This window comes from Anopheles coustani, chromosome X (genome assembly GCF_943734705.1).
Source record: "Anopheles coustani chromosome X, idAnoCousDA_361_x.2, whole genome shotgun sequence".
In the NCBI taxonomy this organism is placed as follows: Eukaryota; Metazoa; Arthropoda; class Insecta; order Diptera; family Culicidae; genus Anopheles; species Anopheles coustani.
The window spans coordinates 6,464,210-6,488,786 of NC_071290.1; the positions used below are offsets into that span (position 1 = coordinate 6,464,210).

At 50.3% G+C, this 24,577-nt stretch overlaps 1 protein-coding gene across 1 annotated transcript; it reads left to right on the forward strand.

The window, feature by feature from the left end:
* The first annotated feature begins 781 nt into the window (after window positions 1–781).
* On the forward strand, window positions 782–24,213 carry LOC131268907 (uncharacterized). The gene is made up of 7 exons (XM_058271204.1): window positions 782–1,585; window positions 12,623–12,965; window positions 13,026–14,832; window positions 15,010–15,376; window positions 15,453–15,649; window positions 15,763–15,999; window positions 19,076–24,213. The coding sequence occupies exons 2-7, from the start codon at window positions 12,639–12,641 to the stop codon at window positions 21,811–21,813; spliced, it is 5,673 nt and encodes a 1,890-aa protein (XP_058127187.1). The 5' UTR covers window positions 782–1,585; window positions 12,623–12,638; the 3' UTR covers window positions 21,814–24,213.
* The last annotated feature ends 364 nt before the right edge of the window (window positions 24,214–24,577 follow it).

The following is a 24,577-nucleotide window of genomic DNA, read 5'->3' on the forward strand; positions in this document are numbered from 1 at the left end:
CCCTTCCTTTGGTTCTGTCGCGAGGGCGAAAAAAAAACTTTTCCGCGAGGGACACGAGAAAACAATAACACAAGGCCCACCCCGCCCGCCCTCCCTCGACGCCCGCTCAACCGGAAAGATCGTTGCAATCGGAAGTTCAGTGTAAAAGACCTTGTGCGTGCGTGCGCGCGTGTGCGTTACCTTTTTGTTTTCGATCGCGTCTTGCATTATCTTTCGGTTTTCGTCGAAAAAATCACTCGAACAAAAAAGGCGAGCCATCGGTTGGTTTGTGAAAATCCTTCCAACGACGTGTCCTGCCCGTGGCCGAGCAGAACAGTATTGGTGTGTGCAAGGATTCCTTGTAGCCTTGCGAGAGAGACTGGTTGGGGCCCTACACTACTGACAGCAGTGGCAGTAGCACCAGAACGACATAAGGAAAACGTCGTCGTCACCAGAGGCATAACAGTTTAGTGCCCTCTTAGCCCTTTGTAATACTTTCAAGGGACTGAGGCGTTTGCCTGCATTGTTGTTTTAATTTCTTCACTTGCCTCGCTGCCATCTTTCGATCAATTGCGACCGATTTCGCCTTTCGAGCGGCCGCGTTCGCTCGTGTGGGTGTATCCCAAGTGCTAGTGTTCTTTTCTGACCCCCTCCCCCCTCGTCCCCCCTCCCTTCCTCACCACGTACGTTGCCCGCTAAATAGTGTTGTTTTTTTCTTTCTCTTCCACCTCCCTTGCCCTTGTTTCTCCCTTTGGCGACGGGGCCACAGTAATTATCAGTTAATTTAAAAGTTTCGCGTGCATCGCGCGGGGCTACCGTTGTGTTTTTGTGTCAGTGTCTGTGTACAGTGTTTTATTATATCTTTTCGAAAAAAAAGTCGGTTGGCAAACGGGCGCGTCTGTCCACTCTGCTTCCGTCTCGGCCCCTAGGGGAGCGCTGGGAGCGGGAAAGGTGGTGCCCTCCCCCCCCCTCCTTCTGCACCGACGGTGTGACTTCCATCAACCGTGCTGAAAAAAAGAGAAAAATACACCAATCAACTGCAACACACCCTCCCACTCCCCTCAGCCAGTCAAATAAGTCCCACCGGAGCACCTGAGAACCGGGGAGAACCGCTTGCTGCAGCCCCTTGCGGTCACAAAGGAGCAAAGGAGGAGTAACAATCTGGCCCTGTCCTCTCCGGTTCCCGGGTAGAAGGGGAGACCTTTACGCACGACGCAGTATTCGCCACCCTTTCACTCCTCGGTCTCACGTGCGCACGGGTTAACCCCGATGGCAGCCAGCGAGTGAAGCTTGCGATTGCACCTTGGCTGGCACGCGCGACGACACGATGGACTAGCAACGGCACTACGGCAGCGAGCGAGCAGCAGCAGGGCAGCAGGCGGAGGAGCCAGAGGCGGAGCTGCGGTTTTGGGGCCCCGCTCAAGCGGCGGATGATGGTGGACGACGGTCAGAAGCAGCAGCAGCAACACCAGCAACCACCACCACGCCAGTAGCCGCAGCGCTAGTACCAAGCACACTAGGCGGTAGCAGATTATGTAAAGAATCCACCAAAAGCGCCAACCAGCAGCAGCAGCAGCAGCAGCAGCAGCAGAGCAGCGAAGCAGAGGTACGTACGAAGCTTGAGGATGAGAAGTGCAGATGGATTACAGTTAAATAAGTTTTTCAGCTGTCCGCCCTTCCGCCACGAGCATCATCCCTTTCTCGAGGACGATGGGGCGTGAATTGCCGGACTTTTACCTTTCACTCCACTAATCGCCGTCCCAGGGCAGGCACTCGGTGTTGGTCCCTTTCAGGAGACCCGCCTAGACATCTCCCAAGAAGCGGCGGAAACGTATACAATTCATTCACAAGTAAGACGAAAGGACGAACGGGAACAATTCATACCAACTTTCTTCGGCGACCTTTGGCTAACTTCGTTTCAACGTTCCATTTTCCTTCGTTTTCCCACGGATCGCAGGAAACTATTCAAAAGTGGAAAATTTTGAACTTCAGGGTCGCTTTAAAAAAGCTTCTGGGGATATATTTAAAATATTTTCTCAGAAAAAGGCTGTGCGGTTGTAGTACCTGCAATAGATCCGTCGTTCCTACGGGCCAAACTCACTATTAGTAAACACACGGCTGGATTTAAAATAACACAAACAACGTACGGTGCAGTACTTAATTAAGAATACCCAATCGTATCGTTATCAGCATCGAACATCACTATCAACATGCCCAGGGTTTACAACAATAATCGTATCGAGCAATATTACACATATATTGCATTACCTTATGCATAACGGGTGCGGTAATAAGGAATATTTCCAATCATATTGACCGAGCCGACAGCGACCAACCGTTGTTGAGCGACACACAGCCTTACGCAAAATGGAAGATTTTTGGCTGCAAAAGAAAAGGGTCTGAATCAAGAAATTGGGGCTCGTTTTGCAAGGCAAATTGTCAGTTGATGGTAATGTGTGTGTGTGGGGGGATGTAAGGAAATTAAGATTCATTGGACGGATTGAATTTCAATCGTAAGCTCATATTGAACCACGTACATCTGCAGGGAGGAGTGGGTTGGGTGGAAACAAGAAATAGAAACCCTAACCAGCCATTTTCCATTCCATTGAAAAACAACTTCCGATTTATTGGCAACAAAACCGAGATTGGGTTTTAAACCTACAGAAATTTTGCTGGAAGGCCCTAGATCCACTTGCTGTTGCTGCAGAGGATAGCAACGGACATTTAGAAGATGATAGAAGTGATGCAATAGTACACTGCAAAATGACTTCGAGGGGCAACTTTGTCACTTTCAACACTACCACTTTGGCACGAATCCATCCAATCGGTGTTGGAAGCAGCTTAGCAACGGAATGACCGGGCGATCGCAAACGTGACCGACGTCAGTTGCACCGCTGCGATCTCGTGCGAAATCAGCTCGAGGGTTTGTTGCACCGTGGCTCAGGAATAGTCTTCGGTTGATTTTTTTTTTCTATAAAATCTTCCTCTCTGATTTTAGTAATGGATCTTGTTTTATGGTGTTGTTGCCGATATGCTGAGAATACGATATTTTGCTCTGGTGGAAATTTCATTTGCTTTGTAAAGCGCTGTATAGTACAGCACACGGCCGGAAGGCCGCTAACAGCCTCACCCGCCATGAGATAATTGTCAACTTCGCGTTGTTTCGCGAATCCATCCACGTACACCACCTTTCCCACAAATGCAAAGGATTGCGTGGGCCAGACCATCCTATGCACTTTACAGATACAGTCACCGTATGGCGTGAGGGGCAAGTCAACCGTCAACCCGCAACGGTATACCGCAAAAGGTGCGATAAATTGTCCATACGATCCGGGGCTACTTTAGCAGTGAACGTGCTCATTAAACCCGATCGTGGTGGTTTTAGCAAATTGTTTCCCTTCACTACTTGAACATGACGAACGGCAGAAACTTTGGTTACGGGTGAATTATCGTTAGCACTCATCCCCGATATTTCAGTTCAGCAGTTGGCCGACTCTTTCTTTATGTTTAAAAGATATGCAGTTTGTCGAAAAACATTTACCATGTGTGGTAAATCCCACAGTTTTGCTTTTAACTTCTGCCTCCAACGAACTATTTTTCTAAATATTTACAATCCTGCAACAATGTATAATTTCACCTGTGACACATAAATCTGTGCACGTGTGCGTTCGTTTTGTTTTCAAATAAACCTACCACTACAGGAACGTGTGCAGACCCCCCGATAGGGGGCTAGAGACTATGACGCAGTGTTTTTTTTAGTTGTTTTTGTTGTGTGTTTGTTTTGATCGTGCCCCCGTTTTGCGTTTGCAAGGGAGGCCAAATGGCGTTCAGCTTTATTCCATCCCTGTTGGGTTTCCCTTATAGATGACGAAGATTTGCCTTATCATGCCTTCCTGTGGTTTTATGCTTAGGCGTGTTGTGGCCCATCGATGTGAACGGGTTTTCTTCGCCTGTTGCATGTTGCTTGCGGACAATCTTTTCGTTCCCGTTGAGATTAACACTTTGCTCATGAATTTACTTTGTCTCTTTGATACCGACTTATTCACACCTTCTTTGGATAGGTTATTTTTCCATAGGTTTCCAATAATAAAATATGTCGCTGCTTCTTTTCGATGAGTGGTGTTGAACACCCAACAGATTCCCAATGGAGTTTTTTAAACCTTTTTTATATATCATATTGTATATCTCCGGTTTTATGGTTCCTCTTTTTCTCGTTGCAGTTTCATGACATCATCGTACTGCTCATTTCGCAAGTTTATGAGTTGTGACAATTCATTAAGATCTTGTTCTCGGAATTTGATTCGGCTTCAGGACATTTTGTCACTTGTTTTTTGAAGCAAGCTCGATGAGTTTTCTCTGTCTCACCCAAAACCAATCCACTTCATCAACTTCCAAAAAAAAAAATTCGATGACGGTGTACGGCGGCGGGTTCGTTCCGCGACGGATTACGATTTACGCATTGCAAACAAAAGTGCATCGCAATGTTGTTCGTTGGCAATTAAATGTATTAAAATATATATGCTGCATCAACATTTCGCGTCTTTTTGCCGCGGGACGATTGACGTTCAACCAAGGGCGCAGAGGGAGGTGTGATTTACCGAAAAAATCCGCCGTATTTTTGTTTACCTCGATGCTTCGAAGTTGAGCCCGCGATGAGCTGTGTTTGTTTTTCGTCACGATTTGTTTTGCTCTGGTGTTTTGCTGTTTTGCGCAATCGTGATATGTCGCTGCGAGGCGAATCGAGGCTACCGTTGCTGGTGGTGGTGGTGGTATTGGTTGCGCTAATGGTGGTTGTGTTCGTGCGGTCTGTGTGCTGTTGCTGCTGGGTTTTTCTTTGTTCTCTGTCGTGGGGGGCGAAACGTTTTTCGTGGGGGAGGACGCAAGGGGCGGACGAAGCAACAGCAGCAGTGTTTTGTGGTTGCGTCGTGAACCTGAACTCGACACGAAAAAAGAGAAGGTTTATCTAGTGCAGTGCACAATATGCGCCTACGTGCATCTGCAGCCACACAAACTGTTGGAAATGTGTATGTGTGCGGGGTTTGTGTGAAATATTGTATTGTATTTTCAGATACTTTTCCTTAACATTGTTTCCATTGGTTACAGTGGTTAGCAACTTCAAATTCGAATCCTTACGTACAGATTGGAAGATTTGACATTTGACAGTCTGTTTTTGTTTTGGTTCCGTTTCTCCATATGAGCAGGCTTTTCGGTGGCGTTTGCCCCCCAGCTGACGAACTAACAACAAACAGCTCAAACACTCAACACCCCATTCAGCGCTCTCCCTCTCTCTCTCTCTCTTTCTCTATTTGCAGTGAGTTTTGCTGCCCTTGAGCGAAGTTCGCGATTACGAAAGATAACCTCAATGGCCGTTTTCCTACCCTGCCCGAAACATACGCCGTATTTTGCCGAAAAATAACCCACCCCATGGCATATGGATTGGGTGTGGTTTTTTTTTTCTTCTCTTTCGGTGCCCATTTGTTGCATTTGCTCGGGTGTGTGTGTGTACATGCGTAATATATGCGTACAACAGCAGAAACCTAATGGCCTACACTACACAACAACGCACCTCAGGAGCAGACGCATTGACGTCGCTATTGCGTCTTTGTTTTGAGCTGCTTTGCATCCCCTTTGGCTTTCCCGCAGCAGCACGGTCCCGGGCAAGGTGTGCGGGGTGGGGTAGGAGCAAAGCCCTAGACCGACGTGTGACGTAGCCCGAGGGGTGTGTCAGGGGGAAAAAAACTGTACGCACTGTACGCCAGCTGGGACAGAAAAGGACGGCCGGACGAAAACTAGCGTACGAAGAAAAGGGGAGGAAAGGAAAGGAAGAAAGCAAGCGATACCGTGTCTTGCCCAATGCTGCTTTCATCAGGCTTGCAGTATCTGCAAGGGTTACCTACTTTAGAGGGAGTCAAGGGAGAGGAGGCAGCCAGTGAAAAGAGCTAGGGCAGTAAGTGCGTTTTTCCTTCGAGAAAGTACAACGACGAAACCAATGGTGACGAAACGGGAACGCTGCTGGTGTACAGCTCAGCCCTTGTCAACGATGTGTTTCACATCCCATCTCCAGGAGTCTGCAACGCCATCGAGGAAACAAAGCTGTTCTGATTTTGCGGGACTTGGAGTTGGGTGGAACAAGATTATTGCTCAACTCGATGCGTCCATTTGCTTAAACATCCAAGTGGACAGCAAAAAACTCCACGAAGCTCTAGGAAAAAGCCAAGATGGATTAAATTGCTTCTTTTCGAACGAAACGAAAGCAATATGATAGAGCAGAATTAGCGCCTGGTTTTATATTCCAGTCTTGTCCTAAGTCCATCCACACCCGGTCCATTTCACTTTAATCCAAAGAGTTTTTAAACGCCCAAATGGATTGAGATGTGCTGATGGAAGCTCTTAGTACGGTACGGTGATTGTCTCGGTTGCCTCCGTTGCAATTCCTATTGCGCGATAGATAGCAGCGGATAAACGTTGTTTATTTGTTGAATAAGCATAATGCGTAGCAGTTCGTAAGTCCGCCTACGAAAATTGCGTGGCTCAACATTTCAACGGCTTGTGAAATTGTCATGATTTTGCGTGTTTTCTTTTCGAAGAGATGATTAGGTGGCGTAAACATTCCCTTCCGCCGAACAATGAACACATCAACATCAGGTATTTCTGTTATGCTCAATACAATATGGAAGACTTGCTCGTGTTATACTGTGCCACTTTTCAGGACAGTTGTTATCGGAACGAAGGCGCTTGATATCTTGCATGACTCATTTATTGGCGGAAGATTTTATTTCTACGTTGATGATTAATCAATTTGAACGAATCGCACATCCAAGTGTCACTAAAAATGACGAGAATGGTGAACAAATCACCTTCATTCTAGAAACTTGTTGTTGATACTGGAAAGATGTCTTTTGTTTTGATCCTTGGAGTGCACTTCGAATACGTTCGCTAATATACTCGATACAGACTCTTCCGGTTCTGTTCTCTAGTAGCCTTCTTGTTTTTCTTCGGTTTGGATAGGTTTATTACTTTATAAAACGATTTCAAATTGCGCTGGCGCCCCCGTAACCGAGGTCGGCGATAAAGAGGAACCCATAGCCTTCAATAGAGACCAGTTTTATTGGACGTTAGAAGCTGGAACGATGTCCTGTCGCTGCAGGTTGGTGGTACTGCTTTCGATGCAATTATTTGTTATCCTTTCCGGCACGTTCCGGTCCCCTTGTGCCCGGTTGGCAGGCCAGCTTTGATTGAAGCCTGTGTTTCGCTCAGCATGATAGAAATGCTCGTCACCAACATCGACCCTGCCCCCCCCCCCCCTCCCCTCCACCCCCGTTTCAGTTGGTCTGCTGCTAATTTGTTTGTTTGTACTTTTCTTGTCGCCCGTCGACGTGACACACTGGCAACTGGTTGGCTTCTTCTGGCCGTTCTCGAGGTATTGGCCCCGGGTTGTTTGAGTTGGTACGTGCCATCTTCAACCGTCCCGTTCGAGCGAACGTGTGAAGAAGGCGATGCATTTGACGATCGGGCGCTGGTAGCAGCGTTTATTTTTAAGACCACCTCACCACAGCACGGGACGGTGATGGTGGTGGTGGTGGTGTGGAAACCTTGGGGATTTCTTCGGCAGAGGAGCGCGCGGGGACTGACCAAGTGTGACACGGCGCAGGCAGCATCGGCCGTCACCTGCCGTGCCTCGATCGAGTGCAATATTCCATGTTATATGTACATTTCACTTTGATTGAACTTCGAGATCCGACATTCACAGCGGCCATGTTGATTGTGCACAACAACAGCTTACTATAAAACCGCAGCGATGGACAGGGGAGGTGGATGAACGTGTCCGGAGAAGCGAAGACGTGGTCAGTGCCATCCCCCCCCCGCCCGGGGTAGCTCGCCTGTGGTCGTGCGGATATTCCGATGATGGATCGTTCGAGTCAGGCGAATGCATAACGGCTGAACAAAGCAATACAAGCAATACACACTTTTCCATGAGCCGAGTCGCCTCGTTGCTTGTCGTGGAAGGAAAGACGGTGCACGGGACGAGGAACTAAAGGTCAGGTGGAAGGCGAAGGGCAAAATCGTTGCAACATGAGCCGCAATTGCCTGCAGCAGCAGCAGAAAGAAAAAAAACCTACCAAGACAAACGTGAAAGGGCCCCCCCCCCCCCCCCCCCCCTTCCCCGGCCCGTCCGCCATCCGAGTGGAGTGGAGGGGTGTTGCCCGCACATGAAACAGCTGATTTTACCACACACATGTACCCACAATGTCCGTCAGTACGTTGGAAGGGTAATGGTGGCAATCGAACCGCCATGACGATGACGTTGTTGATGATAACCTGCTGGTTACTGCTGGTCCGATAAATAGCCAGCCCTCTGTGGTAATCCGTGAGCTGAGCCTTACGGCGTTAGTCACCAAGGTGCCCCCTCTCCCCCCCAAACACTACTTCTGCGTCCTCTGCTGCATGATGTATTAGTGGAGTCTTTGTGTCTGGCGCGAGCCCGGAACGGCTGCAATGTGCCTCTTTGTTCTAATCCGCTCTAGCAGCTCCAATCTGCAGCGTCGAAGGGCAGCGTTGATTGAGGTCATCACCACGGCTCAGCAGTCAACTGATAAAGCTCGAGATAGGTTTTCGGAAACCACATTCGTTCGTTAAAAAAGATATGGAATCGTCCCCGGAATTTGCGGAGTGAACAAACTCTACTACGTTTGTACATGTTCGCCATCCATTCCTCATTTGTTTTCAACATTATATATTGAAACATAAGCTCTTTGAAAAAACCTCAGTTTGAGTGCTTTGATGTTGTTTTGGAAGTGTTTGGTACTGGAAGAGATGTGAGTGAATTGTTTCACCGAAGATGCAATATTTTATTTCACATAGACTGTGAAAAATTAATGTTTTTTGGATTATCGTCTCGCCGGAGAATGGACCGACAAATTGATTGACCTGTTTGAGATCAACCCCGGACGGAATAGGGAAGCCAAGAATCGGTATAATAAGCTGCCTGGTTTGCGACTTTGATGAGGAGCTGGTTTGGATTTCTTATACGAATGGTTTCTCGTTTCGAAAACTGCTTTAGGAGGAGAAGCCCAGCCAGTCAAGCAAAATGTGGTGTTCAACACGGATTTATGACGAGTTGGTCTTATCCAAAGGCTTCGGGCGGAACTTGGGGATCCACGCGTGTGCGTGTGTGTGTGCTTGTACCGATCGAAGGTTCTAGCCCAACTCGACTGCGGCGTCATTGCAGTGCGCGAGTCGTCGTTGTTCCTCGCTGACCTAATTTGGCTGCACAGCTCGGTGGCGATACGCACACGTACTTTGCACCAGCAGAAACCACTTGAGGACTTGCTCTGCGCGTCCAAGAGGGGTTCCGACCGCTCTTCGAGTTCTCTTTGTTTCGATTTCCCGTGGTTTGGGGAAGGGCTTCTGGTGCAGCGAGGATGCAAGACAGTGTGTGCATCGATTAAACACGGACACTGCTGCAGCCGTGTGGTGTGGTAGTGAGATGGTTCCGCATGCGGGGAACCTGGTTTCAACGGAGACGGAAGTCTGCAGACGCCGTGGAGTTAGTTCGCTACGCCTTCGTTTAGCTTCCCCTTTGTCCCCAAATCATCTGTGCATGCTTGTTTATCCGCACGGTGGAAGTATATGTCAACCAGCGGCCATTCCTTGGCAATTACTGCCGACGAAGCTGATGCCTCCGAGGCAATCTGGTGGATCGTGATTTGCCTTTCGGAATGTGCTGCGCGGGGTTCATTGACCGCACGGAGGAAGGTGCGCACGCCCGCGCTCGAACGTTTGTAATCAAAAACGTACTACGTGTAAACATGTTCAAAATTCGGTTGTTCCTACCGAACGAAGTAACGATTTCTTGTTCTATTGGGGGGGCTTCTTTCCACACCCGTCTATCGGTTCATTTAACACTCGTGCCTTCATCTTCTTGATAACTGTATGTGTTTGTGGAGGTGTTTTTTTTGAGGGCTTTTTCTTCATCGTCCATTCCGTCTTTCACGCTTGCCCGTATGCAACATCTTGTGCATTCACATTTCAGCTCGCGGTTTTCTGAGAGGAACACACATTCGTTGCCATCGTTGCAATGACGTTGACGGAAAACACACATGCGTCGCCCGATGTCCTCTGGTTTCTAAAGTGTTGTGTGTGTTTTTTTCCGTTTTTGTTTTCTTTCATTTTAGTTATGTATTATTTTCAACGAAATCACACATCAGCCTCGAATGCATGCGATTGCTTTTTCGACCCACACAACATCTGCGTGGACGGTTTTCGTGTTTTCGAACGGGTCGCGTTGCGTACACACCCCGCGGGCATGTGGTTGTAGTTTTTCTTCACACTGAGGCGCGCTGCACGGTGGGCCTGGAGGACAGACGGTCAGCGGATCATACGTTGGATGACGAGATTGACTTGAAAAACTTTAAGAGATAAAAATTTAAGGCAAATATCAAAAAATGAATAGTAGTTATGCATTTATTGATTTTTGGACATGTAAAATTTGGTCAGTTGGATCGAGTTTATCGCTTCACGAGTGGCCATGGTCACTTTCATCACAGCAGTAATTAACAAACTGTTGTTACAGTATATATCTCTTTTCGTTTTGACGTTTTGATGGAGGACTTATTCATTTTGTAGTTTCTAAAATTACTATTTTTAGATAGCTTAGGAATGGATCAAATTTGTCAAGTAGAAAGTTTGAGTTGTGTCCCATTGTGCACTGATTTGATGTATGTTTTTTTTCCAAACCCTTTCAATTCTGCCAAAGAACGCACTTGAAGAAGGGCTGCTTGTGTAGCAAAAAAAAAAACTACATACATACTTTCAGCAGACAAAAACTCTGTTTTCGAAATGCACCATGCCAGCATTTCGAACGGTTGACTTGTTTGACGGCGAGGCCGAGTCGTGGGAAGCAGGCACCGGGAGTAGGGGTAGTAATAACGCTCCGAAATCAGCTGCTTTCGATGGCCATCGTCGTGTTAAGCGTCGACCAGAGCATGTTCCCCTCGGCCTCGGTTTTTGTATCGTTTTTGTTTTTCAAATCATCTTTCTCAGGGCCGCCGTTGAGGCGAGTTCTATAATACCACTAGAAACCATTGTTCTGATGTTTCTACCACTCTGACTGCTTACACCAGGATTATTTTTTGGCCTTGTTTATAGGACTTTGTTTAATGCTTGAGTAGGAAAATCGATTAGTTTTAACAAACAAAGAAGCAACAATTTTAAACTTAAAAGATCTACAGTTAGTTGATTATAATTACTGCACGTGTTGGCTTCGCTTTGCTCTATCTCTAAAATACCTTTTCCTGTCCCTTCATAGCACACAATTTGCCCAGCGTGAACGAGCGGGATTTAACTTCGTTGTGTGTATGCGTGTACTGCAGGCAATGTTGGCCGTTGGAGGATTGTTGTTTATTGCGACATGGAAAGACGCGAACGGCGAAGGCCGTTTACGCCAGTGCAAGGCGAAACAACTGTTTCTATTATTTTTAACCCTCTTGCATGAGGTTCAGATCAAAAGCGCGCGTGTGTGAGGGTGATTATTTCGTACCGTGCTTGCTTGCGGTTATTGATATGCAGCGGTATGAAGGGGTTAAAGAACGCCGAACCAAAGTGGTCGTATTAAAACACAGTTCATCGTGATCCAGAACGTTATAAAATAACTCTGTTTTCCGTACTTTAACCCCTTCGTATTGCTACTTTAAGATTGCGTTGTAATACTTGCTTTATCTTAATTCTATTAAAACTTTTCCTGCATCTGCTTCGGAACTATCGATTATGCAATAGCAATGGATAGATGCAGCGTGCAGTGTGGAAAAAGTTGTCAACTTCTCAAAATATGCGGCGCATTTCATCCTCGGCAACCTTCCCCTTCCCCCTCCCAACCCTAGGCCCTTGACCGGATGCTTGCAAAGTTTATTTTAGGAAGCAACTCGTCTTTCCCGTCCCAGTCCCACCGCAGCAGCCCGGGGGAGGGAGGGGGTGGGTTTGAAGTGAGAAAAGAATGAAGAAATTTAATGCTACTGCCAACGGGGACAGAGAATAGAGCAACCGCCAACTTGTGCCAACTTGCTTAATCCTCCCCAACCCCCTCTTTTGGACTGGATGGAAAAACTAAAAACTCTTGCGAGTTTTCCCTGTACCGTGGTGTGTTTTCAAGTCCAGTACAAGTTTTTTAAAGTCTAGGGCGTAACATACGTATGCCCAAGATTATTATGTAACGGTTTATTTGAAGTTTTCCTTTCTGATAAATCGTTACCTAATAATCTTAAAGTTGTTGTACTAATCCTGAAAGCCAATGGCATCCAGACGATTATGTCTTCGTAGGAACTTCAACTGCTGTGGAGTTTCATAGTAGGATTACGAATCTCCACTGGAGCCGCTGCTGCGACAGCTGACATTTGACATATGTCAGGACGCGATCAGGAAATGACAAGATAAGGGCGTTCAGCGATATAAAAGCAAGGCAATCGCTAAAATGTAGTCTTTTCAAGTTGTAAATTGGTTAAATAAATATACTCAATTTGTGGTGCGATGCACAAGCGACCAAAATTTACCCTTTTTTAAACCCATTTGGTACAATTCCCTCATGTAAGGTGTTAAGTTTTAATCATCAATTTGTTTTTCTCCCCTCTGTTTTCTCCACCGCTGCTAGGGCATCGTAAGGGAAAATGTCGGCCGACTCTCAGCGCGCCCGCTTGGCGGCGGGGTCGTCGGGTGGTGGAGGCGGTGGAGGCGGCGCGGTGCGCTGCATGCCCACGATCGTGCCCCCGCAGGCCGTCAGCGACCGCTCGATCATCGACAGTGTGGCCGGGTTCATCAACGACGTGACGCTGCAGGGCCAGACGCCGCTGGGTGACAGCAAGGACCACATCCTGTGGGTGCGGTTCGAGAACGCGGCCGACATCAGCGATCCCTGCCTGGGCGACGACTGGGAGCTGGAGGGGGGCATCGCGCCCCCACTGCTGCTCATCCTCGGCTACGTCACGGGCGTGCAGGTAAGACTCACAGGACAACGCTCTTGCCCTGAAGCTCAACCGTTTTATTTTACACCGTAGGTTTGGATCGTGCCGGCCAATGGGGAGGCGATCGAGGTGCTGTCCTGGCGCCACGGCAGCGTCAAGTGTTTGCGCGTGCTGCCCACACCGAGCGCCGCCGGCGAGCGCGAGACGACGGTGGATGCATCGATGGTCGATCAGTACACGCACAAGCGCCCGCTGATAGCGCTGTGCGAGAGCGCGAGCGTGGCGGGCGGATCGGCTGGAGGGATGGCGGCGGCGTCGGCGGCGGCAGCGGCGGCGGGCGGCGGTGGCAACGGGGGCTACCAGTACTGCGCCGTCAACTTTGTCTCGCTGAAGGACGGCGAGACGGTGAAGAGCATCAAGTTCAAGAGCACGATCGTGGACATCCTCGCGAACCGGTCGTCGATCGTGGTGACGTTTCCGGAGCGCATCGCCGTGTTCGATGCGCGCACGCTCGAGGACCGCCTCACGGTGACGACGTGCCATCCGAGCCCGGGCCTCAATCCGAACCCGGTCGCGCTCGGTTCGCGCTGGATCGCGTACGCCGAGCGCCGGCTGATCGCGTCGAAGCGCTCGAGCGGCGGATGCGAGGGGGACGGCGTCACCAGCTACACGGCGACGGTGCTGAATGCGGCCAAAAGTCTCGGCAAGGGTTTACGCGAGCTGGGGGAGCAGGTGGCGGCCGGGCTGACCGGGAGCCACCTCGGTTCGAGTCTCGTTGGTGGCGGCAGTGGCAGCGGAGGAAGCGGTTCCGGACTCGGTGCCGGCCTAGGCGGTGGTGGCGGTCTGGGCGGTATGGGCGGTCTGGGCGGAGGCTCAGCGGATCACCACGGGGGGCTGCTTATGGGAGGAGGAGCCGGCGGCGAGGGCAATCAGCCGGGCGTGGTGACGGTGCTCGACATCAAGCATCCGATCAAGGACATTAGCCCGACCACGGGCACGCCCATCACGTGCCACGGAAGCGACCCGATTGTGGCGCACTTTCTGGCACACTCGGAGGCCATTGTAGCGCTCGCCTTCGACGCGCCAGGCATGCTGCTGCTCACGGCGGACCGACGGGGCCACGACTTTCACGTGTTCCGGCTGCATCCGCACCCGAGCGGGGCAACCCTTGCGGCCGTTCATCACCTGTACGTGCTGCACCGCGGCGACACGACGGCCAAGGTGCAGGACATCACGTTTTCGCTCGACTCGCGCTGGGTGGCCGTGTCGACGCTGCGCGGCACCACGCACGTCTTCCCGGTCACGCCGTACGGTGGACCGGCCGGCGTTCGCACCCACTGCACGCCGCTCGTCGTCAATCGGCTCTCCCGGTTTCATCGCTCCGCCGGGCTCTCCATCGACGGGCGCTCGAGCAGCCCCGTCTCGCATCTGGCGACGGGTGAGGGCGGTTCCGGCGCGCACCATGCACCTTCGGCGTCCGCTTATGCGAACCCCCGCACGCCACCCTTCCCGCATCCGACCATCGTGCAGCCACTGGCGCAACTACGCCAGCCGGCTAGTCTCGTCGTCGGCGGAGTCGGTGGGGTCGTCGGTGGCGGTGTCGGTGGCGGTGGCGGTGTCGTCGGGCTCGGATCCGGCGGTGGCGTTGGTGCGGGCAAGTCCCACGGCTCCCACGGCCGCCAGCGCAACTCGTCCTCCTCTTCGTCGGACGATCTGGTGAAGCCACTGCGCGTTTGCGCCACGTTCGCGAAGGCGCGCTCCTGGCTGCTGGATCCACCCGGGTGTTCCGTGCGCGACACACCCGCCCACCGTATTCAGCGCAAGCCAGTCGACTCGCTGTTCATCATGGCTGCCCACGGTGCCCTCATCCAGTACGATTTGGAGCCAAAGCATGCCTCGGGTAAGCGAGTTACTTGACGAGTCAGTCAAATTAGTCACTTCTACGTTCAAATGTACCATAGGCATAGGCCAATTTGTAAAAGGATATCGTAGCAGATCTGATTCTGACCTGATTGAATCTACAATCTACTGAACACACTCGTTTAACCTGTGTTTTTCCTTCACTGCATCCTTTCAGGCACGCCGAGAGAGAAGATTTGCGACGATACACCGATCGAGCTGGAGGTGGAAGCGAAGGCACAATGGTGCCTGCAGCGCCAGGAGAATGCGTCGACCGGCGACATCCAGCCACCGCTCCCGCTGGACAACTGGCTGATCAAGGATCGCTTCCTGGAGGAGAGCGTCGGGGGCGCCAAGCTGGACTACGGCGAGTACCACTACAAGTCGAGTGCGCGCGACCTCGACAAACAGCTCGGCAGCGCCGTCTCGGTCGATCACGACGAACGGTGGCTGTCGCAGGTGGAAATCATCACGCACGCCGGTCCGCACCGGCGGCTCTGGATGGGGCCACAGTTTATGTTCAAGACGTACAACACACCGAGCGGGTAGGTGTCACCCAAACGGACCTGTCGCTGACGCTTTCCATTCTCACCACTGTTTCCATCGTTTTTTTTTCTCCAGCTCTCCGCTGTCCTCGATCGACACGGACGCCGTGGAAATTTGCACCGGCGGTGGTGGTGGTGTCGGTGGTGGTACCGGCGGTGCCGGGGGCAGCCTGTACAACCGCCCTCCTCAGCGCTCCAACCCGATGAACATGCCTTTAGCTGGAGGTATGATGAGGCCCTTGGTACCCGTACTCATTGAATCTGGATCATGTAGTAATTTTCACTCATATTTTCCATCGCTCGCGTCAGTTATGATCTCTAATGCGGAGCTTCTCCTTCTATTCCTTTTCATTTCCGTTCCTCTTCCGTGCACACCGCGAGCGCAGGCAGCTACGAGCAAAGCCCGCGTATGATGAACATGAACGAATTTCGGCACCACGAAAATCTGGATACGGAGTTTTCCTCGCTCGGGCCGGTTGAGTCGCAGCTGCGTGAGGATCTCGCCGATGCGATGCGCGAGTCACCGCTAATTGCAACAAACACGACGACCGGACGCGACACTACAGGTACGAAGAACGCTCCCAACCGTTTTGGTTTTGTTTGTTCGCCATCCATTCCCCTTGGTTCCCCTGTGGCGCATATCTTTAATCCCGGGAGTGGGGAACCGCTTCATGCCACATACAACACGCACATCATACATTGTAATACACACACTCACACAAACACTAGCCATAATGTTCCGTCGTTGTGCTTGTTCCGTTCCGTTTCGATTAGCTTTGCTTAGGTTTTGGTTTTATGTTCTTGTTTTGTTCCTTAGAATACGAAAGGTACACACTGTGTTCGCGTGCGGGCCGATTCGCTTCTCTAATTACATCAATTCGGTTCCGTCGCCTATGGCAATAACATCATTTGTAGGTTCAGTTTTGTAGCACATTATAATTTCATTGTCAATTCTATTCATCATCTGTGAGACAGTGTTTTCGCTATTTTCCACACACCCATTTTTTCGTTGAAATGTTTGCTCAATCTGTACTGCCTTTTTTCATAGTTCACGTTAAATGCTTTTCCATTCGACTTGCCTAAATTAATTCCCACGTTTTGATGTTTCATCAATTTCACTCACTTTCCCAACCCGCACCCACCATATGCTGGCATCCGCCAGATGATTTCATGGTTTTTGCTTTGTTTACCACACGCTTCTTAGGTTCGATAAGACATACACGAACACGATAACATCTCACCTATTTTATATTATATTTTCGTTGTCGAATGGAATATTAGCTTGTAAGAAGATATATTCGTTTCTTTTCCACATGGGCGGTTTTTAAGAATGTTTGATGTTGGTTTCGAATGCTCGTTCGAACGTGCCCCAATGCAAACGGCCGACTCCAATAGTGTTGAGTCAAACACACACCAATTGTCATACGAATGTGCTGCCAGTGGTTTTTTTTTTCATTTCTCCGTTGTGTGTTTTGTTTTGGATTTTAATGCCGATGTAATGCACAGTTTCCCGCGGCAGATGGAAAAGGGTGAAGCGTTGTTTGTGTATGAATGTGCGTATGCAAAGAACTTTTGCATTTATGAATGCGTTAAAAGGTGGACGCTGTCCTTTAGTGGTTATGCAATGCGGTACCAAAAAGCGACTGAAACTGGCAAGGGAAATCGAGAGCAAATGTAATTAGAAAGCAGCAAAACACGACCCAATTTAGGTTAGGAATTTTTAGGGATATACGTTGTCTAATAGATTTATTCATAGCTCTCGAGCGCGTATCTTGTTGTAAGATTTTAGTCTATTAACAAAAGCGTTTCAAAACGTATTCAAAACATATACAAATTAAATATATATATGGCGCAGGGAAAACGAACATATGAACCGTTGCAAAAACCAATGTCAACCGCACCTTCCGCACCTCTTTTCTCTTTCTGACTCTCTTCGCTCTCACTCTTCCCCTCACTTCCTTTATGCCGCTGTATCCACTTCTTCAATCTGGCCCCTTTCCATTCGATCGTTCACCGTACGGCGGGCCCCACCAGAGAATGCGTTGATGCGGAGAGGAGAAGCTGGATGATAAAATTGAGAACGCCAAAGGCAAGCTTTATTTCGAACACGGAAACGGAACCGATGAAAGAAGCAAAGTGTTTTGGATGAAAAGGATAATCCGGATAGCGAAAGGAAAACCACTCGCGCGATAGAAACGATGAGCAACATCGAAGGAGTTAGGTTACCCACGAGTTCGTTTTTCGTTCGAGCGCAACAGCGTTTAGTTTGTTTTTTTATAACAGCGAGGAAGAAAGTTCTTGCTAGATTTGCTAGATGATTCTATTTTCTTAAGGCTTTAAGGCGACCAGAACAAGGGTGTTTTCCAAAGCTCTAGTTTGTTTTGTGTGACATTTCGTTTTACTTTCTTTTGTTGATAGTTCTTACTTTGTTCTTTACCTTCCAAATGCTTACTAATTAACGGTTTGTAGTAAATTGGTTTTGTTTTCTTTGCTCTTTATTCGCGACCGCATGATTTTGTTGTTGTGTTGTCTACTGCACCATTTGGCAGTTCAAATTAACTCGTTGCTCTTGTTTCATCTTGTTTGAAAGCATTTGCGCAAGAGGAGAGCTTCTTTTGTTTTGTTATTTTTCTCGCTAGTTCATATTGCGCTCCCCAATGGCCAACCCATCCCCCCCTATCACCACGTGCGCTGCCACCATCACTACCCAAACTTCTCTCTCAGTGTGTCGCATAGGATTGTTTTCCGGAAAACCTGGCGCTAATAGCCCTTGTTGAATATATGATTCGCAACGCGCGCTTTTTTTTTCGTTTTTGTATGTTGTGTTCTAGTTTTTCCGCACCTTCTCTGTAGCAAATCGAACAGATTTAGTGAACGCGTTGTAGTTAGCAAAGCACAAGTGTTGCCCGTTTGCGTTATATGGAACGAAAGAGCGTACCACAAACAACAATGTATTTGAATTGTGCAAGCAGGCTTTTTTCCGTTCCAAAACGTTTGCGACGTAGTTTAGGTAATGCAAAACATGCAATAATAGCAAAACACCAAACCCGAAGCAAAAACCTCCGTTACGGAACGCAATCAAAGTACCAACAGAACATGAAATAACACAAAACAATGATGAAACCTACCAGAAAGATATGAACACCGGTTCTAAAATACTTGCCTTTGGCTTCTTTCTTTTTTCTTCCCTTCTCTCTTTCTCTCTTTATCTCTCTCTCTCTCTCTCTCTCTTTTTCTCCGTGCGTGTGCGTGTGTATCCGGCCCCGCGTCGCAAACCGTGTTCGCAAAAACCGTCACGTCCTTCTCGACGCCCGCCCTCTGATCTACTACTACGACTACTACTACTACTACTGCTACTGGTCCTACTGCACCCTTTTCACCTCCTCCCACTCGGGTGTGTCGGGTTCGTGCGTGCCCTCCCCCCCGCCTACACCACTCCCAACACCGGACGTGTCGTCGCTACTGTGTCTCTCCGTCTCCGAACCCTGTCCCTGGCCTCTGGTGCGATGAACGGCCACGACGAAACATTTGCGACATCGACGACGATCACCACCTCTTTCTTTCTTTATTTCTCTCTCCCTCTCTCTTTCTCTCTCCCTGTCATGTATACTTTCGGCCAATCCTTATTTCACTTCCTCCCAAAACACAATCCTCTTTTTTTTTCGGGAAATTTTGTGGTTTCGGCGCGCGTATCTGTAGGAGGGCAGCATCAACAGCAGCAGCAGCAGCAGCAGCCACAACATCTGATTTCAACCTCCACCCATCATCCCCTAGCTTCCACCGGAACCGGACTCTCCTCGGTTTCGTCCTGCTCGTCCACCTCGATCTACTCGTCGACACACTCGCTGAGCTCGATCTGCGATCACCAGCAGCAGCAACAGCTGCACCTTCATCAGCAGCAGCACCAGCAGCAGCAGCAGCAACAGCAGTGCGGATGCGGCAAGGGCCCAGCGGCGGGTGGCGAGGGTGGCGATGGCACGGGAGGCTACATTGAATGTAAGCAGCCGGCGTTCGCTGGCGCCGGCGACGGTAGCGGCAATGCTAGTGCTTTAGTTGTTCACAGCGGCGGCGGTCCGGCGAAGGCGGCGGGCGGCTACCCTTGCTACTCCTCGGAGCAGTCGGTTCGGCCGGAGTCGGCCGCGAGCGGGCGGCAGGCGGGCGGTGGCATCACGATCGCGAAGGTGGTCAACCCGCTCGGCACGGTGACGACGATCAGTGGTGGTGGTGTTGGTGTTGCTGGTGGCGTTGGTAGCGGCACCGGAGGACCGGACAGTCTCGGCTCGGACGATTTCATGCAGGAGTGCGGCGAGGAGGAACCGTACTTGCACGAGAACTGCGACGAGGCGCTGTTCCGGCCCGTCGTTACGGTGCGTGACGTGTGCAGCAGCAGCAGCAGCAACAGCGCCCGGTACCGCGGTTCGTCGCTTGATCGGTCGGGCGGCGGGAGGGGGAGTGGTGTGGTAGCAGGTGGTGGCGTTGCCCATGCCGGCGGCAGCATGCTGGCGGCGCTCGGCGGCTACGAACCGCGACCCGTCAGCCAACCGGCGTCCCTCATTGGACGCGATCTCATCGTGCCCGTCATCGAGGAGAAGCAGCTGGCGTACTTCGGTGGCAACGCCAGCCGGATCACCGCTCCAGCCGCACCGCGCACCGACACGGCCCCAAAGCAACCGGCGCCGGTGCAGGTGAAACAAGACCCAACAGCAGGTTCCACTGTTCCGCCCGCTTCGACGAGCTGCGAAGAGTTTGAAAACATCGAACTACCACCACCAGCTCCAACTGCTACCACACGGGACAGGGACAAGGGGAAACCGCGCAAGGAGAAACCCACACCGCTGGCGTCGAAGTCGAAGAAAGCCTCAGACCCTGCCGGCGCCGTCGCACCGTCGTCGGTAAAAAAGGGACCCACCGCCACCGGTGACAAGCAGCGGTCGTCCAACAAGCGAGGAGGAGGAGGAGGTGGTGGTGTTGGCAAGGAGCAAGACGCCAAGGTGGCACCAGAACAGTTGCTACCCCCCCTGGAGGCACTTAAAATCGACGATCTCGAGCTGTTCGGCGAGGAGGAGGGGGACGCTGGTGGAGCCCACCCGGAGCTGGTGGTACCGCGGGAGAATCCCTCCAGAACCGTAACACCGGAACCGCCCCCGAAGGATGAGTTGTACGAAATGGTAGGTTTCGGTGCGCCGCCTCCGTTGCCTCCGCTCGAGCTGCCTGCGTTCGAGAACGACCCAGCAATGGTTGCAGCTCCGGAGGATGACCGGGCGGCTGACGTGGAAGGTGTCAAGGAGGAGGAGGAAGAGCAGAAGGACGCCGAGCGGACGCTGATCAGTTTCGAGAGCCCCCTCAGCGAGCAGATGCAGGGGGTGCTGACGCGCGGTAACATCCTGTTGGCGATGTGCTCCAGCCTGCGCGAGGCGTCTCCCGCCGGAAGTGGCGATGAAACGGTTGCTAGGATGCGCAAGGAACCGTCGCTCGAGGGACACGATTCGGACTACAAGAGCCTCGAGCTGGAGATGGAGGCGGCGGTGAAGCAACCACCACCACCACCACTGGGGGTCAGCACCATTGTGAGTTTGCTGTCGTCGGCCTCGGACGAGGAGGACGAGATGGAGCAGGCCAGCAGGACGCCGCCCAACAACGAACGCTTGCTGAGCGAGGAACGGGAAGACGACGAAGAGGTTGATGGGGATGAAGAGGAGGAGGATGAGGCAGACGAGCGCGATGAGGGCAAGCGTCGCCGCCGTAAACGCCCCAGTTTCCATCGGAGCAATGTCAACAACACCACCACCACCACCAGCGCCACCACCAGCGCCAGCGCCACGGTGACGACGACGGCAAGCGCTAGCAGCAACAGCAGCAGTAGCAGCAGCAGCACGGCCACGACGGCGACGACGACGGTCGTGTCCCCGGCACCCCCGCGGGGCAGGCAGGACGAACACGACGACGACGAGGAGGACGGCGATGAAGAGGAAGACGACGAGGAGCTGCAACCGCTCATCCCGAGCAACAAGACTTCCTCTTCGTCGCTTTCCGTGGCCACAGTCGGTCACACTCTGCCAACGATGACGACAACCTCCACGCAGAAGGAGCGTCCCTCCGAGCCAGCCTTGGAGGATGAGGATGGCACTACACTGCAGGCTTCGTCGCCCTCCCACCACAAAAACACACCACTGCCAACCGAGTCGACAAACGAAGAAGACGAGGAAGACGATAAGCAGACCACGAGCAAGCAGACCACGCAGAACGCCGCAACCAAACCGAAAGCGGCCGGCGCCCCATGCAAACAGCAACCCGTGGCGCCTTCCTCGTCGTCGAACGGAAGTGGAGGAAGCAGCAGCAGCGGCGGCGGCGGCGGCGGTGGTGCAGGTGGCGGCAGTGGAAACAGTGCTGGTGGCAGCGGCGGTGGCAAGAAAAAGTCCAAGAAGAAGCGCAAATAATTGCTAGCGAAGCGAATGGTGCTGTGGGCGCTCCGGGCGGCGGCATCATTGCTCGTTCTGCTGCTGCTGCTCTCCTACCTGCTGCTGCTCCTGCTCCTGCTGCTGCTGCTGCTGCTGCTGCTGCTGTTCAACCTTTCCCACCACTTTGCCCTCGGCCTCCTGCTGCTCGGCTACCTTTAAAAGCAGGCGATCTCAGTTCTCCCCACGGCGGGGATAAGTTTTGTCCTTCGATGCATCCGTAGCGTCATCTAACAATAACGCTGGTCTCAGCTTGGTCCATCCTGGATAAAATGCTTTCCATCGACACGCGACAACACCAGTAAATGACTTTGCAGCTTTGTTCGAGCTTCCTGGCGTTCTTGTTAGAGGGCGCTGCTACCGCTTGCGTGCGAACGTCTCAAGCAATATTTGTGGAAAGCATCTCCGATTATCTCTAATGATTGGAGGATCCCGGCCCAAAAACGGTGGAAAAACAAACAACGGGAGAGGGTTGCGTGGAGTGGAGAGGGGGATAATTTTCCCGGGAAATGTGAGAGAAGAGTAGGAAAAGGGTTTTCACACGCGCCCGTTACCGGTGGGGCTATTCGATATGTTTTTTTTGTGTCTTTAGCTGATAGGGATTAGCTCAAATCTGGACACCTGTTTCTTTAGTTCGTACTACAAGTGAGGCGCACGTCACGTCCAATTTTGCTGTTGTGTTTCTAATCGTTGTTAATCAAAGCTATAAAACGGTAATCGTGATGGACGTGCACAGCCATTGAGATGAGACATTGATATGCGTGTGTGTGTGAAACCATTTTTTAACCCAACCCCCGGAGGCAGCGGGAGTGTGTCGAGGTTGGATCTTCAGCTCGGCCCCATGTACAAAGTGAAGCGAATTTCATGCCGAGGAAGCTCTACTTCAGCTGCTCAACGTTCGACCTCGACAATGTGTGACACGCGCGGCTGCACTTGTTCGAGTTTAGGTTTAGGCGTTTCAATGTGCACCAATCATCATCAGAATACCTTTTCGTCCACACACAAACACACACACACACGGAGCACACGTGTTCTCAGATAAGTTATTTTAGCTTGTTCGTTTTTCATCGTCTAATTTTTAGCTTTTAAGCTTTGCGGACAGCTCACACAAGGAATTAGATACGGAAAGGGAGAGAACGAGTGGAGAAAAATGCACGACAAGTCCAGCGGAATGGACCTTGGCTTTGGCAGAGCGCAAACAGCATGCGGTCCGTAAAAGGACCCTTTCGAATCATGTGCGCGCTCAGAATAACGAACACGTTTGTTCTTTCTCTCACCTGTTCGCCGTTTGTTGTTACTGTTCAAGTGGTGTTTTTTTAGCAATGTAAGCGAATAGAAAAGCAATCAAATCAGTAGCTTAACGTCTCCGCTGAAGGGTTTGTGAGTCAATAAGATTCGAAGTAAGGCGGCAAAACACACACACACACACACACCCCAAATCGAAGCAAATTACAAGCAATTGAAGTGAAAAGTGCTGATATAAAAGGACATAGACTTGGTTAGGAGAGTTGCGCGTGAAACAGAGTAACTTTGAGTGTGTGTGTGTGTGTGTTCGCCGGTACAAAAAAAAGAACTAACATGTAACAAAGTATGGAGTAAGGACGCAACAAAAAGAATAATAGTTTTTAATCGGGAGTTTGTGCTGTAAGCGATTTTTTTCCCCGGGGCGAGATTTTCACTGAACGGCTTTTACACTTGTGCTGATTTAATCGAAAACTCCCCCATTTTCACGGAGCGGAAGAAAGAAGGAAAAGCACGTCTGTTTTCATCTTCTTTAGGTTATTAATAGGTGTATATTAGTTTCGTCTGCAAAGCCAAACTATACATTTTCTGTATGAAGAAAAAAACACCTACCTTTGTTTTGAGGGTGGCTGTTTCCTGACAAACCATCTAACAATTTACAAACATCAATCTTTTTCCTCCGACGATACTGACTTGTCGTGCCCCGGTTTGGTATGTTTTGCTCCATTTTCTCTACCAGTTTTCTGTCGCTGCTGGATTGCGGTAGTGTATGCTCTCGGTATATAAGCAGCAACTGGCTTCAACGGTAATTTTAAACGTTGCCTAATCAAATACCCTTCTAACGTTACATTGGCGTGAAATGGCCCTCTAACACTGAGGCGTCTGTCTCCGACAAATAATAATAAAATTTATTTAAACAATTAAGAAAAGGATAGGTAAACAAGTTACTCTTTAATAGACACAAAAAAAACTCAAAACAAAAAAAACTAACTACGAAAAAAACGATAAAGAAAGTGTTGAAAAAAGGCTGAGAAAAAAAAAAGAATAGCTTAAAAATTATCCTGGGACCGTTGTGAAACTGGATAAACCGAAACCGAAAGCAAAGTCAAAGTGAAACAGCACAGTAGCATGCATCAATTACACCGCTACCATTGCAATAACACTTACGATAATCTTAGAAGGATAGGGTGATAAGAACACGCAGACACACAGCACACACAAATAAGCAACACGTTTACGTAGAACTATCAACACAGGAAAGCCTAGCGGACGTGCTGAAATCCTATAGGGAGCCCTTTTATGAAACGAAAGTAATCATCAAACGAAAACTAGGTCGAAACACAAACAAACAAAAAAAAAACAAATCACACGTACAGCATACAGGAAGCTGACAGCCCCGAAGAAATGTGATTATTTATATATTTATTCCGAGTTAGAAAATCGAGAAAGCCGAACAGTAGTAATGGATGGCGCGCAAGCACAGCGAGCGAAAATGCGAAACCCG

Excerpts from the sequence above, each read along its gene's own strand:
- LOC131268907 (XM_058271204.1), top strand. The coding sequence starts at position 12,639 with ATGTCGGCCGACTCTCAGCGCGCCCGCTTGGCGGCGGGGTCGTCGGGT. Across the intron at positions 15,377-15,452 it reads ACGTACAACACACCGAGCGG|CTCTCCGCTGTCCTCGATCG; the intron begins GTAGGTGTCACC and ends TTTTTTCTCCAG. Across the intron at positions 15,650-15,762 it reads CATTGAATCTGGATCATGTA|GCAGCTACGAGCAAAGCCCG; the intron begins GTAATTTTCACT and ends CCGCGAGCGCAG.